At 38.8% G+C, this 17,830-nt stretch overlaps 1 protein-coding gene and 2 long non-coding RNA genes across 5 annotated transcripts; 1 reads left to right on the plus strand and 2 right to left on the minus strand.

The window, feature by feature from the left end:
• Window positions 1-645: 645 nt before the first annotated feature.
• LOC133155788 (POU domain class 2-associating factor 1) lies at window positions 646-13,592 on the plus strand. 3 transcript variants are annotated; one of them, XM_061281340.1, is made up of 5 exons: window positions 646-798; window positions 5,985-6,130; window positions 10,426-10,465; window positions 10,568-10,842; window positions 11,299-13,592. In XM_061281340.1, exons 1-5 carry the CDS (start codon window positions 783-785, stop codon window positions 11,704-11,706), a joined length of 885 nt encoding a protein of 294 aa, XP_061137324.1. In that variant the 5' UTR covers window positions 646-782; the 3' UTR covers window positions 11,707-13,592. The 3 variants fall into 3 exon arrangements, with proteins under 3 accessions (XP_061137324.1, XP_061137326.1, XP_061137325.1); XM_061281342.1 differs by having other exon boundaries at window positions 10,568-10,713; XM_061281341.1 differs by lacking the exon at window positions 646-798 and adding an exon at window positions 805-969.
• LOC133155789 (uncharacterized) lies at window positions 2,493-6,959 on the minus strand. The gene is made up of 3 exons (XR_009714732.1): window positions 6,524-6,959; window positions 3,998-6,441; window positions 2,493-3,921 (listed from the first exon to the last, which is right to left on the minus strand). It is a non-coding gene; the product is annotated as an uncharacterized LOC133155789 (long non-coding RNA).
• Window positions 13,593-14,432: 840 nt separating the features above from the next.
• LOC133155790 (uncharacterized) lies at window positions 14,433-15,077 on the minus strand. The gene is made up of 3 exons (XR_009714733.1): window positions 15,023-15,077; window positions 14,642-14,775; window positions 14,433-14,567 (listed from the first exon to the last, which is right to left on the minus strand). It is a non-coding gene; the product is annotated as an uncharacterized LOC133155790 (long non-coding RNA).
• Between the last annotated feature and the right edge of the window lie 2,753 nt (window positions 15,078-17,830).

Genomic DNA, 17,830 nt, shown 5'->3' on the forward strand with positions numbered 1-17,830 from the left:
GTGTGGTTATAACGGTAACTAAAACAAACACCTGCCATGAACTCTGAAAAAAATTCAAGTCTACACTAAGGCTGTGCAGTTAATTGAAAGTCAATGACACAACTACAAAATTGACGTAATCGTTATCAAACAATGATTAATATGCAGTAATATCCAATGCAGTTTGTTTATATGAAGAAACTGTACTTGAATTTATTCATGTGCATCTTTTTTTATTTCAGAATAATTTATTTCATAATTAGATAACTAATTTTCCTAAGAAAATTATTTGTCTTATTTCATTTTTCAATATTTTTTCAACATTACCTTGTTTTGTACTAAAACTAAAAGATTTTTTTAATATTTGTGATTTCAATGATTTCCAAAATAATTGTGATTAAATATTTTTTTCAGAATCGAACAGCCCTACACAACCCTTCGGTACATTAAAAGGATGAACTATGCTGCAGTGCTTATGTGAATCAGTCTTATATTCATTTCTAAAAAGATTTTTGAAACAAAGCACTGTATCTACTGTATCTCACCAAACTTGCGGAGTCATCATATTAGCAATGGAATATTGAGAGGTTTGGTGCACTCATTCAAAATGTGTACACACAATAAAATTTCCTGGTTGGATCTTAAAAATACTTGAAAAAACAGTGTTGGTTGGCCATACTGCCATCAGGGCAAAAAGACAACGCGTGACGAGAAGCTGCAACATCCCAGGGGAATTGTTAGCCTGTTAAAAAGTGTCCGCACTCCTCTTTGATTTGCAATGTTCGACTATCAACGTCAGCAATATGCACTTAGACAAATGTGAGTATGAAATTTTGTGCGCTTTGTAACGTGATATGTATTGTTTTGTTACTTTTGATAAATCAATTGTATCTGTTTTATACACCGTATTTTCTGGACTATAAACCACTACTTTTTGCACAAGCCACTGTGCGGTTTACTATGGATTCTTTACGATGGATGGTTTTTATGGTATAGTATGATTTATGGATATTCTCTTACATATGGAAATTAAACATTAAAACACATGCTGCTTATAGTCCAGCCTTCCCTGAATTTTAGCTGGTGAGTCTTATATTCAGGGCTAACACGTTCCTGTGTTACAAAATATAATAGCGTATCATATTTGCACATGAGAACTTTGCAATATCAGGATTGTGAATTTCACCTTTCTTTGTCAAAATCCCCTTTTTATTTTACTTTTATCTTACATCTCTGTTTTATTTTTTTCAAACAAGTTTTTAGCACTGTTGACTGCTGCAGTCAATTTAACACAAATACTGTTTTATACTTTGTAACATTTGTGCGACTCTTTGCAAATAGCGATCCTTTGAAAAATGGCTTCACATTAAAATTGAATTATAACCTTGATATGCAAAAAGGCAGTAGACCTCCATCTTTGTAAATTACTGTGCACCTGTGGCACTTCCTCTTTTGACTCAAGCAAGTCCATGTATATATATTGTCTGTGTGGATTCTGTATTCATGTGTTCACAGAATCAGGAGTCAATTGTTCTCAAAGTATTTACATTTAAAGGTATTAATATTGATTAAAGTGAACTGTACTACGACACTGAATTTATAAAGTATCTTATACGACACTGACTTTATAAAGTAGCTTATGGGCAACCTTTTGACACTTCATTTCCAAATACCTCACGCACTGTAATATATCACTGTTATGAATCTGTTAATGTGAGATGGGCCAATATCAAGTTCACAGGACATTCCATTCACTCACTGCAGATGTTATCAGTCATGCAATGACGTGCATTTAGAGTTCACCATGTAATTCAGAACCCTTTATATTGGACAGACGCCTCTAAAAAGTCCAAAATATTGCACATAACCTTCTCTTATCGTGCTCACTAGACCAATGTTAGCGTAAAATAATTACAAAGAAAAAAAATTCTCATCTGCTTTGTATACAGTTTATTCTGTTTATGGTTACAGGGAATTAACTGTCCCAGCTGCTGTCAGGTATAAGCCAGACTTTAACCTAGCAGTCATCCACAGAGTTCATATAAAGACAGACAACCATTCACACTGTCACTGAGTAGTAATTGAACCCACATTGCCCCAAGTGAACCCTGACAATGTCAGTCATCCTGAAAAAACATTCATTTCTTTAAATAATGTGAAGTCATTTAATGATTCCATTGAACCTATGCATATGAATACTTTCCTAACAACAATTCTGAAGCTCTCATCATGCTGGAGGGCAGTAAGTTTGCACCTGAACTTTTAGTGACACGTACAATGTCATCAGACACTTATCAGATACAGATAAGAACAAAGGGAAAACACAGCCATGTGCCACCTCACCTTTACAATAGAGATCATGTGGATGTACAGAGCCAATGGCACAACAGACACTTGCCCTTTTACCCTTAACATTGTGCTGCAAAAACCCCCTAGAGGTTAAAGGTAGATGACGTGACAAGGAGACAGTTCCTTTTCTCAACTGTCACTCTGGTGAAATTAACAGGAGCCAATTTAATTCATTAATTAATTTATTTATTTGTAAAGACAGCTGTTTCTTTGTATTTTTTCAATAAAATGTGTAATTAGAAGAGCAATAAATCTAACAATTGATGTTGACAACAAAATGTGACCATAAAACCTCAATCCAAAAATATGACCCTCTTATTGGTGAAAATAACCTTTGAAATTAATACAACACATATTGGATCATTTTTGACAGAAATAGTACCATGTAATATTATTCTAATGCATCATCCATTTTTATATTTTAAACCCAAATACATCTTGGTTGGTCAATAATAACCCAATAAGGATTCCATAAATTTGAAAAGAGTTCGACATTTATTTATTTATTTATTTATTTATTTATTTTGTTATTGAACATTACAATCATATCTGGAAATGTTGGGGCATCTGACAGTGCATCATGAATTATAAATGTTAATAACAGTAAAGTTTAAGTAAACAGAGGAATAAAAACATGTGGTATAGTAGCTTAGTTAACAATAAATAGTAGATAACAATAGTCCAATAGACAGACGGTAGGTGTGAAATTTTAAGTGCTGTTTTATTTAGTGTTCATGAGTAGGAGTCTGGTAGCCAAGGGGAGGTAAGTGTTTATGTGATGGGAGGTTGTGGTCTGGATGAACTGCAGCCTCATGCCTAAGGGGAAAAGGTCCAACAAGTTTAGTCCAGGGTGAGTAGGGTCAGCTGTAATCTGACATGAAGTCCCCAGGTCCTATAGACCGATTGGTTTTGAATGGATGGAATCCTACAGACCAGGGGTCGGGAACCTATGGCTCGCGAGCCAGATATGGCTCTTTTGGTGACTGCGTCTGGCTAATGAACTTTTTGACGACTTCACGGATAAAGAAAAGATACTCAAACGGATAAAAGACATGCCTCTGTCAGTAAGAACCGTTCACGATCGGGCAATTATGACTGATGAGAGCCTCAAGGCCTGCATGAAGTTCAACCTCACCGCATATCAACCGCACTACAAAGCCATCAGCGAAACGATGCAGCCCCAGAAGTCTCATTAATGGTGAGCTTTTTTTTCTCGGCTTCAATATAAAAACATTATTAAAAAGAATACATTAGTACACTCAAAACATCGTTGGTCTTACTTAAAGGGATCCCCTCCCTCCGTAAACTGGGCCGCGGAGCAGTATTCCAACACGATAATGACCCCAAACACACTTCCAAGATGACCACTGCCTTCCCAAAGAAGCTGAGGGTGAAAGTGATGGACTGGCCAAGCATGTCCCCAGACCTAAACACTATTGAACATCTGTGGGGCATCCTCAAACGGAAGGTGGAGGAGCGAAAGTCTCAAACATCCACCAGCTCCGTAATGTCATCATGGAAGAGTGGAAGAGGATTCCAGCGGCGACCTGTGAAGCTCTGGTGAACTCCATGCCGAAAAGGGTTACGACGGTGCTGGAAAATAATAGTGGCCACACAAAATATTGACATTTGGGTCCAATTTTGACATTTTCAGTTGGGGTGTACTCACCTTTGTTGCCAGCTTTTTACACATTCATTGTTCTATTTTGAGTTACTTTGAAGTAACAATACATTTACTTTGCTATCCAAGCTCTACAGTAGGGGTGTCCAAACTACGGCCCGCGGGCCAACTGCGGCAAATTCTGAAAACATAATTGAATGTGGCCCGCACAACAGCTTGAGCACTTCTCAGTTTCCACACTAGATGGAGCCCGCCACACAAAGCGCTTGACGTCCGATTAGCAGCCCCCCCCCCCCCCGGAAGAGAAGCGAACGCGCTGTGCTTGACGTCCGAATGGTCCGAAATCTTATGGTCAACTCCCACTTGGGTCAGTCCTTGGTGATTGTGGTGTCCAGAAAGTGGAAGCAGTCCATTGTGGAGATGAAAAAGCCTGTGAGGGAATAGAGGCATGATGGGCCTGTGGCCTTCCTAGTTTGGGATAACAACCCTCAGGTTGTGGTTGTTGAAGGACACCAGCTGGTCCACCTCCATATTGTTGGCAAACTCACAGTCTCACATAAGCCCAAAGAGGGTGGTGTCATCCCCAAACGTACACAATTTTACGATCTTGTGCATGACTAACAGACCACTTTTAAAGTATATGAAATGAGAGGCTTTAATTGGCCATGGTTGAAGCCAGCTATGACCACTCCCACAACGGTGTAGCCCTGCCACTTGCAGATCCTGCATAAGTACCAACATGAGGCCTAACCCATCTCCATGCAAGATTTACACCAATCATGAAAGATGAGCTCTTCGTCTTAACTAATGTCTGCATATAGCAAGAAGTTAGTCTGTTTTCTACTGAGCTTGTGACACTGTGTGCGTGACCTTTCAGTCATCATCTTAAGTCAAGTACTGGTGCAGTTACTGCAATTCCTCATAAAGGTAAAGCAATATTTATGCAACAATGTGTTTCCTCTTTTGTGATTGAAATTAAGTAGAAAATCATGGAGTCGTGGGAATGTGGAAGTTGACTTTTTTCTGTTTTTACTGTTGGCCATCACCTTCACAGTCTGTCAGAGTCAAAATCAAGGTCATCAAACTTTTACGAGTTAAGTTTGACATTGCGAACCACAAACTGAAAGTTGTTCCCCTCTACAGGCCATATTTAGTACTGCACACTAGACAATGGTGAGGGAGTGCTCCTGTCGCTGCGGAATTCTTTACCTTTATTTGAAAGCGGCCCATTCCTTATTCCGTGAAAATGACATGATTAGCCGCAAGTGTTCACCGCATTTCACCTTTCATAAATCAGCTGAGAGATTTTCCCGGTGTAGAAAATAAGCATCAGGGGAGAAAATAAATGCATGGCCTCTAAAGGTCTGCCTCGCAGTCAAAGTTTTTGGGTAGATTAGTTCTGACCTATCTGTGTAAAGTCTTCCTGTTCTCAATGTGCTTATGTAGGAAACTCCAATTTTCTCCCACATTCCAAAATCATGCATGTCAGGTTAATTCAAGACTTGACACTGTCCAATACAAAGGGCTGTCTCTCTTTGTGCCCTGAGATTCACTTGTCTGTTGCAATTTACTGCCTCTGGCATGTCAACTGATATTGTCTTCGGCTCACCCCTGACCCTGGGGTCAGGATTTGGATCACAGATGGACTGCATGCATCTCACTTTTTAGACATTATAACTTGTCTAACATATGTATAAAGATTTTAACCACAATCAAAATGTACTTTGTCAGCAAGGGACATATGTATCAGTGTTTTGCTTTGAGTGTGTCACTCCACTTCCTGTTTTGTGTCTACTTCTAAAGCAAGATGTCAATGCTCAATTTGATTTGCAGGAACAGAGGAGTTTATGTCACCATACTTTGTGTTTAATTTGCAATTGTTGTCTAATAGATCACACTGTTTGCAATTGCTGATAAACTGCTCCTTCCATCAGGTCTCATAGTCCAGCAAGTGTATTATAAATGTGCCAAGAGCTTGTTTCTCCACACAATGGAAATTAAGTTGTCTTCATGGCTCTTTTTCTGTCATTTCTAGCCCATCCTCCTGCTCTGAGCAGGTCCAGGCCATACCAGGGTGTTCGAGTCAAAGATCCAGTTAAAGAGCTGCTGCGAAGAAAAAGGAATGCAGAGTGGCCAAGCACCAAGACAACTTCACATCATATTGCACCTAACATGACCCAAGTCAGTTTGAGTGAAACAGTTTGAAAGCTATTGATTAATAATTAGCTAGTTGTATCTGTGTGAGGGTGTTTGACATTTCTGTGAAAGTGCACAGTATCATTCTGAGCTCTAAAGAGGGCAAAATAAGGTCACCAAAATTTTAGACAAGTGCAGTCTTCTCCCTTTTGGCTTCACCTTACTCACGGGTCGGAACAATAAATCATCCTCTTCCATGCCTTCCCAGTTCTCGCCATTTTTAGCCTTAACTGCAGCTATTTGCAAGTCTTCCTTCGTCACGTCCATATACGTATCTCCTCCATCTTGGCTTACAACTGCAATGAGTTGTAAGACAGCTATCACGAAAAATAGAAAAAAATGTGTTTAGCTTCAACAAATTCATCATAAGTAACTCACCAAATTCTCGATTTGATTCAGATTGCAGCTACCAGTAAACCAGTAACCAGGGTGATTTCCTAGTCTTTAAAAAATCTAAAAGTAATTTTAATAATACAAAAAAAGAGAGATTTGCGAAAAAAACAATAACAACCTAACAACAATGAGCTTTTCTTAAATATTGATTGATTTGTTTTTTGGGCATGTACAGAGTCATAGTTTCATCATCATAGCTTTCTGTATATACTGAACAAACACAGAACTTGCCGAAATGTGAAATGGGATGAAGGAAGCTTGCTTATCGGTTCCTCTCTACATTCTCCCTACGATTGGGTGGGAACCAGTTCAGGCTGTACTCCGCCTGCAGCCCAAAGTCACCTGGGATAGGCTCCAGCACGCCCGCAACCCTCGTGAGGAGAAGCCTTGAATGAACGAATGAATGAATTTTTACATCCAACTCCAGAGGAGTAGTCGTGCCTCTCATGTTCATTTGCTTTAAAGCATAAATACATTTTCTCACTTCTGTCTATAAACTTTGTCTTTACTTTAACAAGTGGTTACAAAAAACACACAAATAATAATACTGTCATAGGAATACTTCAACATCGTCAAGTGTGTGTTATTCTCTTTGAAAATGCTGAATTTTTATTCAGCTTTTATATGAAAATAGACTCTTGAAAGGAAGCAGCCCAAAGACAAAAAGTGTCTTTCAATTTTTTTGCAGCTGAAGTATAACGCTTTATGCTAGTGACAGCAAGATCTTTTTAAAGGAGCCACATCATGTTAAACCAACTTTTTGATATATTTTTTTAATGCTAATTCCTCACCGAAACTTCACCCATCTCCTGCTCCTTCCTCCCCTCAAAGCAAGCAGAGGTGTCATATTCAGGTCAAAACCCTGACACAGCTTTAGCCACAGCTGCTTCTATTCAACTGAGCTGCAGGTAAACTAGCTCTCAAGTGTTAGCTTGTGTATTTGCTGGTTTATTAGAAACACTGTGACTGACACCAAACTGTGGCAGGGTTTCTAAATTCTAGGTGTAGATTTTGCACCCCTGGTAACAACAGTTCTGCAAAATCCAACAAAAAGGGCCGGGTTGTCATGTGATGTCACGAAGTAAGGAACCATCTCCATACGGTGATGGACCTGCAGAATAACACAAGCCTTTTCTCTAGCAGCTGTCTCTGCAATATGATTTAACATGTTCTGATCTGATTTTGGTGTGTCAAATAAATTATACGTAAAATATTTCCACAAATCGCTCGAAATGTGCTCGCAGCATTGATGCTTGGTGCATTGAATGAGTTTTATTCATTGTAAGTTTGAGATGTCCGACTTGTGTTTACAGTGGAGTGGGCGTTTTAAAGATCCAGGCATCTTCTGGAAAAACAGTCACCAAAAATTTGAAAAAATTATATTCTATAGTTGCCAATAGATGCCTACAAATATTGTGTAAGTGTAAAAAGCTTACCAATAGCATATATATGGCTCCTTTAATGTTTATTTGAGAAGATCAGGGGATGCTTTGAGAATACCGTTTTTTCCCATGTATAATGCGCAAAATTTAACTAATTTATTGTCCTAAAATCTGGGGTGCGCATTATACGTACATGGGTACAAAAAAAAAAAGAAATTGTTTTTTTTTATTTTATTTTTTTAAAATCCGGATATCATCCGGAGGCCGCCATTACAGATGCGGTTTCTTCTCTGCTGTTCACTTCAAACACACTCCATACGAACACAATGCTCTCGTATCAGACGCTTGCTAGATCACCTGCTCGTTTGCTGTCACAATGTACCCTACACAAATCCGAAACATTTCTTCGCTATTGAGTATGCTAGCGCATGCGCAGTGATACTGACCGGCAGAATAACATCCGGTTGTTCCCAAAGATGATCTTTTTCCTGAAATAATTTTACGTTCAAGGACTTAAGTAGGAGTCAAAATTTGGGTGCGTTTTATACATGGGTACAGGCTTTTTTCCAGCATCAACATGCCATTTTTAGGGTGCGTATTATACATGGGGGCGCATTATACATGGAAAAAAACGGTAATTGTCAATTTGTTTTTTATATGTGAAGCCCTTTGAGACTGCTTGTGATTTAGGGCTGTACAAATAAACTTGACTCGACTTGAATTTCTGGAAACCATTTTCTCAGATTAAACATTCTTCTAAGGGGGTCACCAATATGGTGTAACCCGTGAGTAGCAATAGGCCTGTTATGGAAATAGGTCGCTAGTGATGTGATTTTTCTAGGGCTGCTGCAGAAACAATCATTTGAAAATGTTAACACTTAATCAGTAGCAAAGAGGTAGATGTCCATTTTAAAAATGTTGATGATTCCTGTTCTAAATAATGATCCTTCAATTGAATTTTATTAATGCATGCTTGGGTTGAAGTTTCTCAAACTGTCCAGAATAGATAATGGACAACATTGGGATTTTTTTCCCTCTTTTTCAGATGCTTGGGGCCAAGCGCGCAGATTTAAAACAAAGTGCTTGTGGCACAAAAAAAAAAAAAAACATTTTGACAGCTGTAGTATAAGACCCAAATCATAGATGCTATTCACGAGAGCTTCAAGAAAAGCCCTGCAGTGAGCCAGAGCGTTTTCCTGAACAGAGGGGGGGATTTTGTCCTTATATAATGCAGGTGTTTTTCCATGACAGTTAGAGCCATTTGCTGTATGGCTCCGGGACAGGGCATAGCGCCCTATGCAAAATAACCTGAAGCTTTGCCAAAAATCCATCCCACTTGATTTTTATTGCACCCACACACAGACAACATGCACACACTCAGATAGTTCCGAATGTACCCATTGATAAGACAACTGTTGGCAAACGCTTAAGAGAGTCAAGAGACAATTGTTTCTAAAATCTTCAGCGTAAACATATTAACATATATACACATATAAACAACACACCAAAGACACTTAACATTACGATAAAAACATCCTTTAGAAGTGTAACCTATTTCAACCTGTGCAAAAATGCTTTCATCATTTCGCACTAGGAATATGGCATTTAATCAAAGAAAAATAATAAAAGTTGGAATGATGGTATATATATTTGTAAGATGACAATTTACCTGCCTCTGAATTCCTGGATTGCCAGCTAGCAGTTGTGTGTGTGTACGCAATTATACAGCTGGGAGCTTAGTGGTTAACAGTGATAAAACTTGAGCCTTATGGAAAATATTACATTATCTTTTTTTTGCTGCAAACTAGAAATCTGCCATTTACAGGGAATTTTAAGGAATTTAAAATCATGAATGAAAATATTTTGTATAAAAAAATACCCATACAAAAAATGGATATTTTTTATGGGTTTCTTTTGCATTGTATATTAATGTTCCAGTTTTCAAAAATGTTCTAAGTGCTCAATCTATTGTGTTAGACGTTACCATGATCGTTCTGAAGGGTGCAAAAGATTTAAAATTAAAAACTCAAGACAGTTCCAGTTGTTCAATATTCAAATGTTTATTATGAAAATGTTCCCCTCCACAAACGTTTTTTTAAATTACTTTAATATGAGAACTATTTGTCCCATAATTTATACAACTCTTCAGTATCAGTCTCTTTCTTGTAAAACTGCTTCTAATCTATCATTTTGTAAGCACTTCTTCTTAGCATGAGAACCACCCACAGCAGATTTCCAATATGAATTTGATTCTAGACTCAAAAGATTTATCATGGGTGCTAGGTTGCTGCAATATGATTTATTTGTTCAGTTTCTCTGCCCGCTTTGTATACAATGACATCTGGTTTTACTCAGTGCAAGGGTACATTTTGAATATTTACATATGGGATGTGGATACTGTCTATGACAGATCAGCAGCAGAAATATGATTCTGTTGTTATTTTATGACATTACATTTTCTCTTTTCAGCTTTCCACTCATTATTGCAATCTATAATTTTTTTAGGAGGTGATTACACATAACAACCAGTCGACATTGGTACAAGGTATGCATTTGCCATCTGCCTTCCAGTTGAACACCTGCATGTGAAGGTTGCCAGGCATGATTGTCTCATACATGTTGTACTGTATGTATCTATACAATTCAGGAATCTTTGAGCAAGACATAGCCAGCTGCTCCCGAGCAACGTCTCTAGAATGTGATGGAGAAATGACACAGTGGAGAGCTTCACTACCTGTCAGCGGGAATGGACCGACAGTCACGTCTTGGTCCTCACCCGACTACAGTCAGCAGGTCACTTCCGCTCAGCCTCTGGCTGGATCAGCTGGCCCTACTTTGACAGCTGATGTCTACATGCAAACTCTGTGCCCCAGTTACACCATGCTAACCTACACACAGACACCATTACTCACTAACGTTGGGGTGAGTAGTTTCAATTTATATTGAAAATAATGGGCAGCACGGAAGTGCTTCATTGTGCTTTGGCTCAGAGTTTGAGTCTTGGCTCCGGCCTTCCTTTGTGGAATTTTTATTTTGCAATGGCAGGGGTGTTTCTGCCTGAAATAAGATAGGATAGGCTCCGGTTCTCTGCGACTTGGAACAGGATAACAGTTATAGAAAATTAGTAGATAGATATTGAGTATTCAGGCAAGTAATCAGTTAACCTCCCAAATTTATCAGGAACATGCTTGTCGTCAAAGACAAAACGGGGTTATGTCAAATGTTGAACCTTAGTGACCCTGATCAAACATTTTGGGTAACCCATTATTTTTATCCAGATATTCTTGGTGGGAGATAATCCGGTCCATTCAATATGTGGCTTTGGAGATTGGCGCACTTGCTTTATCACTGCTTAGAGATTTGTTTTTCTTGTTCCAGACCATACCTGTGGCTGCAACATCATGTGCCCTTCCTCATATGGACCTTCCAGATTCAGGGTGTGCTTATATCCCCTGGGCCCAGCCCCTCACCACCATCTCCACCATGATCTCAGGGGTCCAGTTTGCCCCAGGTTCAACAACTCTATCAGGATCCTGTCTGGTACAGATGCCGTTGTCCAAGTCTTTGGCCAGCCAAGGTCATCAGCCACATTTATTGGACCCACTGGAGTATTCAGACCAGACAAACTCCAAAACAGAGGAGGTGATTCATGAAGATCAAGCGGAAGAACTGGAAACACCGAACCTACTTGATAAAATTCTGGAGGATCAGGGGAAAGATGAATATTCAGGAGGCAAGGTGTCATATAGTAACTCCTTCTTTTTGCCTAGTGGTTTTGACACCTAATTTTTATGAACAGAGTACTTTTTGGCTCCACTGATGACAAAAGTGCTGTTGTTGACTTGCCTGCTTGTTTGTTTTTGGGCAGAATTAAAAAAAAAACAATATCTACCATGTTTCCATGCATAATGCGCAAAATTTAATTAATTTATTGTCCTAAAACCTGGGGTGCGCATTATGCATGGGTACTACAATTTCTTAAGAAAATCTCCCTCGAAATCACACCTTTCTTCTTGTTGTCAATCGCGCATCGCATTCAGCCATCATGCCCAACACATTCAGTAAAATTCATAATTGACGACACATCGTTTGATGCGATGGTGCAATCCTTGATGGTGTGTTATTGTCAAATATTGTTTGTTTTTTAATCTCCATCGCAAACCGGATATCATACAGAGGCCGCCATTACAGATGCGCAGAACAATGATGTGGAAGACACGTCACCTATATAAAGAGCGAGAGTTCAGTTCTCTACCTAAATGCGTATTACAGGTAATATTTTATTTCACAACACTTTGCCTTGTTCCTTTCTTCTGTGCTGTTCACTTCAAACACGCTCCATACGAACACAATGCTCTCGTATCAGATGCTTGCTCGATCACCTGTTCGTTTGCTGTCACAATGTACCCTACACAAATCCGAAACATTTCTTTGCTATCGAGTTTGCTACCGCATGCGCACTGATACTGACCGTCAGAATAACATCCGGTTGTTCCCAAAGATGATCTTTTTTCTGAAATAATTGTACGTTTACGGACTTAAGTAAGAGTCAACATTTTGGTGCGTATTATACATTGGTCCAGGCTTTTTTCCAGCATCGACATGCCATTTTTAGGGTGCGTATTATGCACGGGGGCGCATTATGCATGGAAAAACACGGTAATTTTAATGAAAACTGGCATACTTGCACCCCTTCCAATTTTAGTGTAAATTCCAATAAAGTAATAAAAGAGGACAAAACAAACTCTAGAAATCTATTTGTAGCTCTGATTTAAAACCAATAATACATAGTGTAATTTGACACCACATATTTTTCTTCCTCTTAGAATAGCTGTGCCACCCTCAGGATTGTGCCAGTGAGTCAGCATAAATCCCATTCACTTGACACAAAGACTGAGAATCATGTGTAGTGTTTGAGTCACCGCTTGAGTCATTTTTCCAAAATAAAAAACAGCTAGATAAGTGATGAGAGAGCTGTGACTGTTTACATAAGTAATCATGGTACATTCTTACACTGTAATACTTGTCAGCATATGCACTTCCTTAGGCAAGACTCGAATACTTAGGATCTGGGTTGTTGTATGTATGTCATTCCAGGAGCAGTGCATGAACATGAGTGTTATTTAAGTGTTACATAAGTGTGATGGCAATTTAAATCCCCAAATCTGGTCATACAGGCTTGTCTTGCAACAAGAGCATCACACTGGACACAAGCATATCTGATAATAAATCACAAGACAACATTATGACATCCATCCATTCATCCACCCATCCACATGCTGTTCACGGTCATGGGGAGGTTTTAAAAGCTTTAATCCTTGCATCAACAATTTAATAAACCTTTGTAACAGTTACTGTTTCGTAACGTTCTCTAACAGCTCAGCTTCATTCTTTTGGTGATGTATTAAAATTAGTTTAATTAACAGCAACTACTTTTTTTTATGAATCATTTGTTCGATTCAAATAAATTCACTATTAGCCGGGTTTGTTAAACTTACAATTATATTTGAACAGCAGAAGAAACAAGCGCACGTTTTGTAAAACAGGTCTGTTTTTCTGTCTATTCCACGTATTCTTCCACAGTATATTCTTGTGAGTATCAAGCTGTTACAAGAGATGGAGCTCCACAAATATGTATATGAGTGTTTCATAAAGAAATGTTTTTTCTCTAATGAGTTAGGTATCTCACAAGTTACGATGTTTGTCTTAGCATGGCGTTTTTCAGACTGACACCAACAGGCCTGTTATCAAATCACCATAGTATCTCTTTTTGTTTGGAACAGTTATTGTCTCAAAATCAAAGCCAGCAACTTTACAAGGGGCAGCAGTTTATTTTGAAAATAGCTCCAGCATGATGCTGGCAGTGGGCGGAATCCTTGTACCTCTAAACCAGGGGTGTCAAACTCATTTTTTTGTGGGCCGCATTGTAGTCATAGCTTCTTTTGGAGGGCCATTATGACTGTCAACCCAAATAAATGTATGAGCACCTCATATTATATACAGTAAAAGCTACAAAACAAACTGATTCAATTATGATTAAAAGTGAACACAATTTGAAATTCTAGTAATGACACACGACTTTGATGAACAATTTGTCTTCGCGGGCCACATAAAGCGATGTGGCGGGCCGGATCTGGCCCCCGGGCCTTGAGTTTGACATCTTCATTAAGTCCATCAATTGTCCTTTGTCAACAATCGGTGCGCGCCGCTGACGGCGCTTGCACTTCAAAATATTACACAGGCCCATATAACATAGATATATAAATTAGATATCAAATAACTATTATATAACCAATAATATTATCAAACCATCTGTGCACTCTAAATCATTAAATCCATCAATCAAATTCCTCGTCCTTTGTCAACAACGGCGAGCGTGCGCCCTGACGTCAGCCTCGTCGTTATTCCACAGATCTAGTATATAACTACGTATATTGTAGCGTTAACAAAGTACAAGGAAAGATGTGGGTTTGGTAAACGGCTCTTTATTTAACAAAACAAACTTCCAGGCGTGTGGCGGCGTGGACTTCCAGCCATGGAGGTGGAAGAGAGACTCATAGAATAGGACCGGGCGTGCGTAAAAGCCATGACCGAGCCCCATCCGCCGTCCCCGGACAGCCACCCGGCCGAGCGCTGGCCCCCGACTTCTATCCACGAAGGTGAAAGAGAGCTCTGTAGAGTAGGACCGGGGGTGCGTAAAAGCCATTATAGTTTTTCAAACCTTCTGTGTCACTCCAAATCCTTAAATCCTTCAAACTCTTCGTCCTCCGTGTCACTTAGAAACAAAGCCGCTAATGATGCCGGTAGTACGTGGGGTCCTTCGTCATCTTCGTCATCCCGTGATCAATCTTTGTTCTTTGAAAATTACGGTACATACATACATGCATACATACATACATACATACATACATACATACATACATACATACATACATACATACATACATACATACATACATACATACATACATACATACATACATACATACATACATACATACATACAGCTTTGATTACTTTTAAGATTGAATGGTGTACATTATGTTTCGAATTAATGATAGCCATTGTATTCCTTTGTTCAGACAAATTGAGCAGGTCTTACCTTAACAAACCTTTCTGACAGTTTCGGCAGTGTCACGCTCTGGAGAAGGCGGAAGTTGCTGCCGAAACTTTCAGAAAAGTTTGTTAAGGTAAGACCTGCTCAATTTGTCTGAACAAAGGAATACCATGGCTGTTTTTAAGAGTATCAAGATTTTTAAGATTTTTAGTACTCTCCAGCCTGTCCGCTGGGGAGATTACATATTACACATTTAGTCGTATCAGAACAAGCATCTAGGCTCCAATGACTAGGATAATTCCTGAGGGCACTGAAAAAAAACATCCATCATCTATGACAGAACACCTGCACAAGCTGATGAGATCCAGTACAAGAACCTTTTTCAGAAATGATGACTTTCAAAGGCTTTCAGTGCATCACTGTACTGTGTAGTGATATGTATCTTTTAATGTTATTAAGAAAATCTAAAAAGTTTGTTCATTTACTTGTCCAAATATATATCATAATTGTATGAAAACATCAAATGTCTTCTACAGACGCTTGTTCACTCATACAGGCTGGTACACCTTAGTCATGTTTGATGTGTACATAAGACGTTCCTGTCACTCTCTCAATGCAGCTGCACCGTTTGACCTGCCAATTGAGAGTTTCTCTTGTGGGGCTTGGGTGTGTGTTGGTGCTTTGTACACAATCATATGAAAGAATTTCTACAAATCACATTTGACTGAGTCAGAAGAAACTCCCTCTGATATTTGCACACAAGGGTGAAGGGCAGAGTTGTGAAATACAGCATGAGATTATTTACACTGTTCATTGTATTGACCCCTTGAATTACATTTCCTCATAGCTGGCAATGTGCTGACTGAAATATGGATTTTTTTTGTTTTCTTAAGAGGGTAATAAGGTACAAAGCTTTATTCAACAAATCTGATCACATCCTGTAAGTTAGATGTTTTTGTATTTTAGAGATGCCATTTTGAGAGTTGCAACGTCATGCTTTTGTCAGAATGATTAATTTAAGTGTTTTAATTTTATATATAACACTGCATTCATCCAAGACTCACAAATATTCTTGACTGATCAGTTCGTTTGAGTGGGTGACAAATTACTAATTATAATTTGCAGACTCGCATCAAATGATGTGATGTCGACGGAACCAAACTTTGGTTTACCGGGAGTCCACTTACTATGACAGTTACAAACTTAAACCATGTGGAAACGCTACTTGCTGCATCTTTATGAGAGTGTGTACAGTATGGGGTCCATACACATGGAATCATGACTGATACTCTATGAATCTTTCCAAGGCACCCTGCAAATATTCTCTAGTGAGTTGACACAAAGCAACTTTCATCCATGGAGCAATAAAAGAAATTCCATGCTTTCTTAAGGTGGGACCTGTAACGTTTCAGGTCCGTGTTGTGAAGAGAAACAAACGAGGCAAAAATTCACATCTACACTCGTGCAGGGATATAAAAAAGGCTCGTCATTCGGGAAACAAGAAAGATGTCCTTTTCCTGTCGAGTCTGGCCAGAACCCGTGGAAAGTCAGGGCAGCAACCATATGACTTTTAGCGACATACCTAAACAAAAGCCCCATATCCATTACATTTACAACAAACACAGGGGCAACAAATACACTGAAAACAGTAGTGGTGTTAAAATTGAGCCCTGTGGAACACTCAGAGCAAATAAAGCTAACAAAAATCTAAGAGTGATTGTGCCAAAGAAGAATCTTACGAAGGATCAGGCATAGGCTGAGTTCCTGGAAGAAATCAAAAATCAGATGAAAGCTCTTGATCCACTTATGAATACTCTGGGATTAATCAAGAAGCAATTGATGGGGATAGAAGCTAGGATGAAGGAAATCTAATTCCTCAAAGATGATAATGCAGAGAAAAAACAGCTGATCAAAACCCTCACCAGCAGAGTGGAAGAACTTGATCGGAAGTACAAGATCAATGATCAATCAATAGGCCTCACAAAATCGCCAGTGTCATTACCCAGGAGGATGTCATTAAAACTCGTAACAGTGTTGATTCTATACTATGTAGCGTCCAAAGATCCAACTGGACAACCTTCATAACATTATGTTCAAAATAAATCAAGTGAATGAGCACCACTTTTCCACGTTTTTCAAATAAAAGGCAGCTTGAATGAATAATCGCACCAAAGATTGATTTATATGTCAGACATAAATAAAAATTCACTCCAGGAAGGTCACAAGACCCATTGGTAGCTAGCTTGTTTCAGCCCAGAAAAACGGGGACATTTCAGAGCGTTATATTTCACTGTAGGCAAAGTGTTCTTTTCTTAACAGGCGTTGTTGTGTTTGTGCTAAACATAGCTTTTGAAGTCATGGCCAGAGACTTCAACCTGGGCTTCAAAATGCTGCAAAAACAATCGAAACTTTCCTGCCGAATGTGGAAAATTGTGTTATGGATGATACAAAAATGTAACTTTTCGCCCATAAGTTAAACATTTTTCACAGCAGAGTCATCTGATCTAAACAATTGATAACAAAGGTAAAAGCAAACTTGCACACAAAAAAAGTTTAACCTAATGAATTCTGTCGAGTGTCCAATTCATGACCTCTATCACACTTTGCCAGGGAAATTCCACAGAAATTTCAGAGGCCAATATAACGGCACACAACACATATACTGAGGCACGCGAGCGCGCCCGCACTAACACGCGCGCGCCCACACGTGCAAACTTTTAGTGTTTTTGAACAGAAAACGCATCCTTTAAATGCAATAAAACATAAAAAAAATAATACATATAAATTTACGGATGAGGAAAATTTACAGTTCATATTTTTTTCCTAACCAATAGAAACCGTCTTCGGTTTTGA

Source organism: Syngnathus typhle, linkage group LG6 (genome assembly GCF_033458585.1).
Source record: "Syngnathus typhle isolate RoL2023-S1 ecotype Sweden linkage group LG6, RoL_Styp_1.0, whole genome shotgun sequence".
In the NCBI taxonomy this organism is placed as follows: domain Eukaryota; kingdom Metazoa; phylum Chordata; class Actinopteri; order Syngnathiformes; family Syngnathidae; genus Syngnathus; species Syngnathus typhle.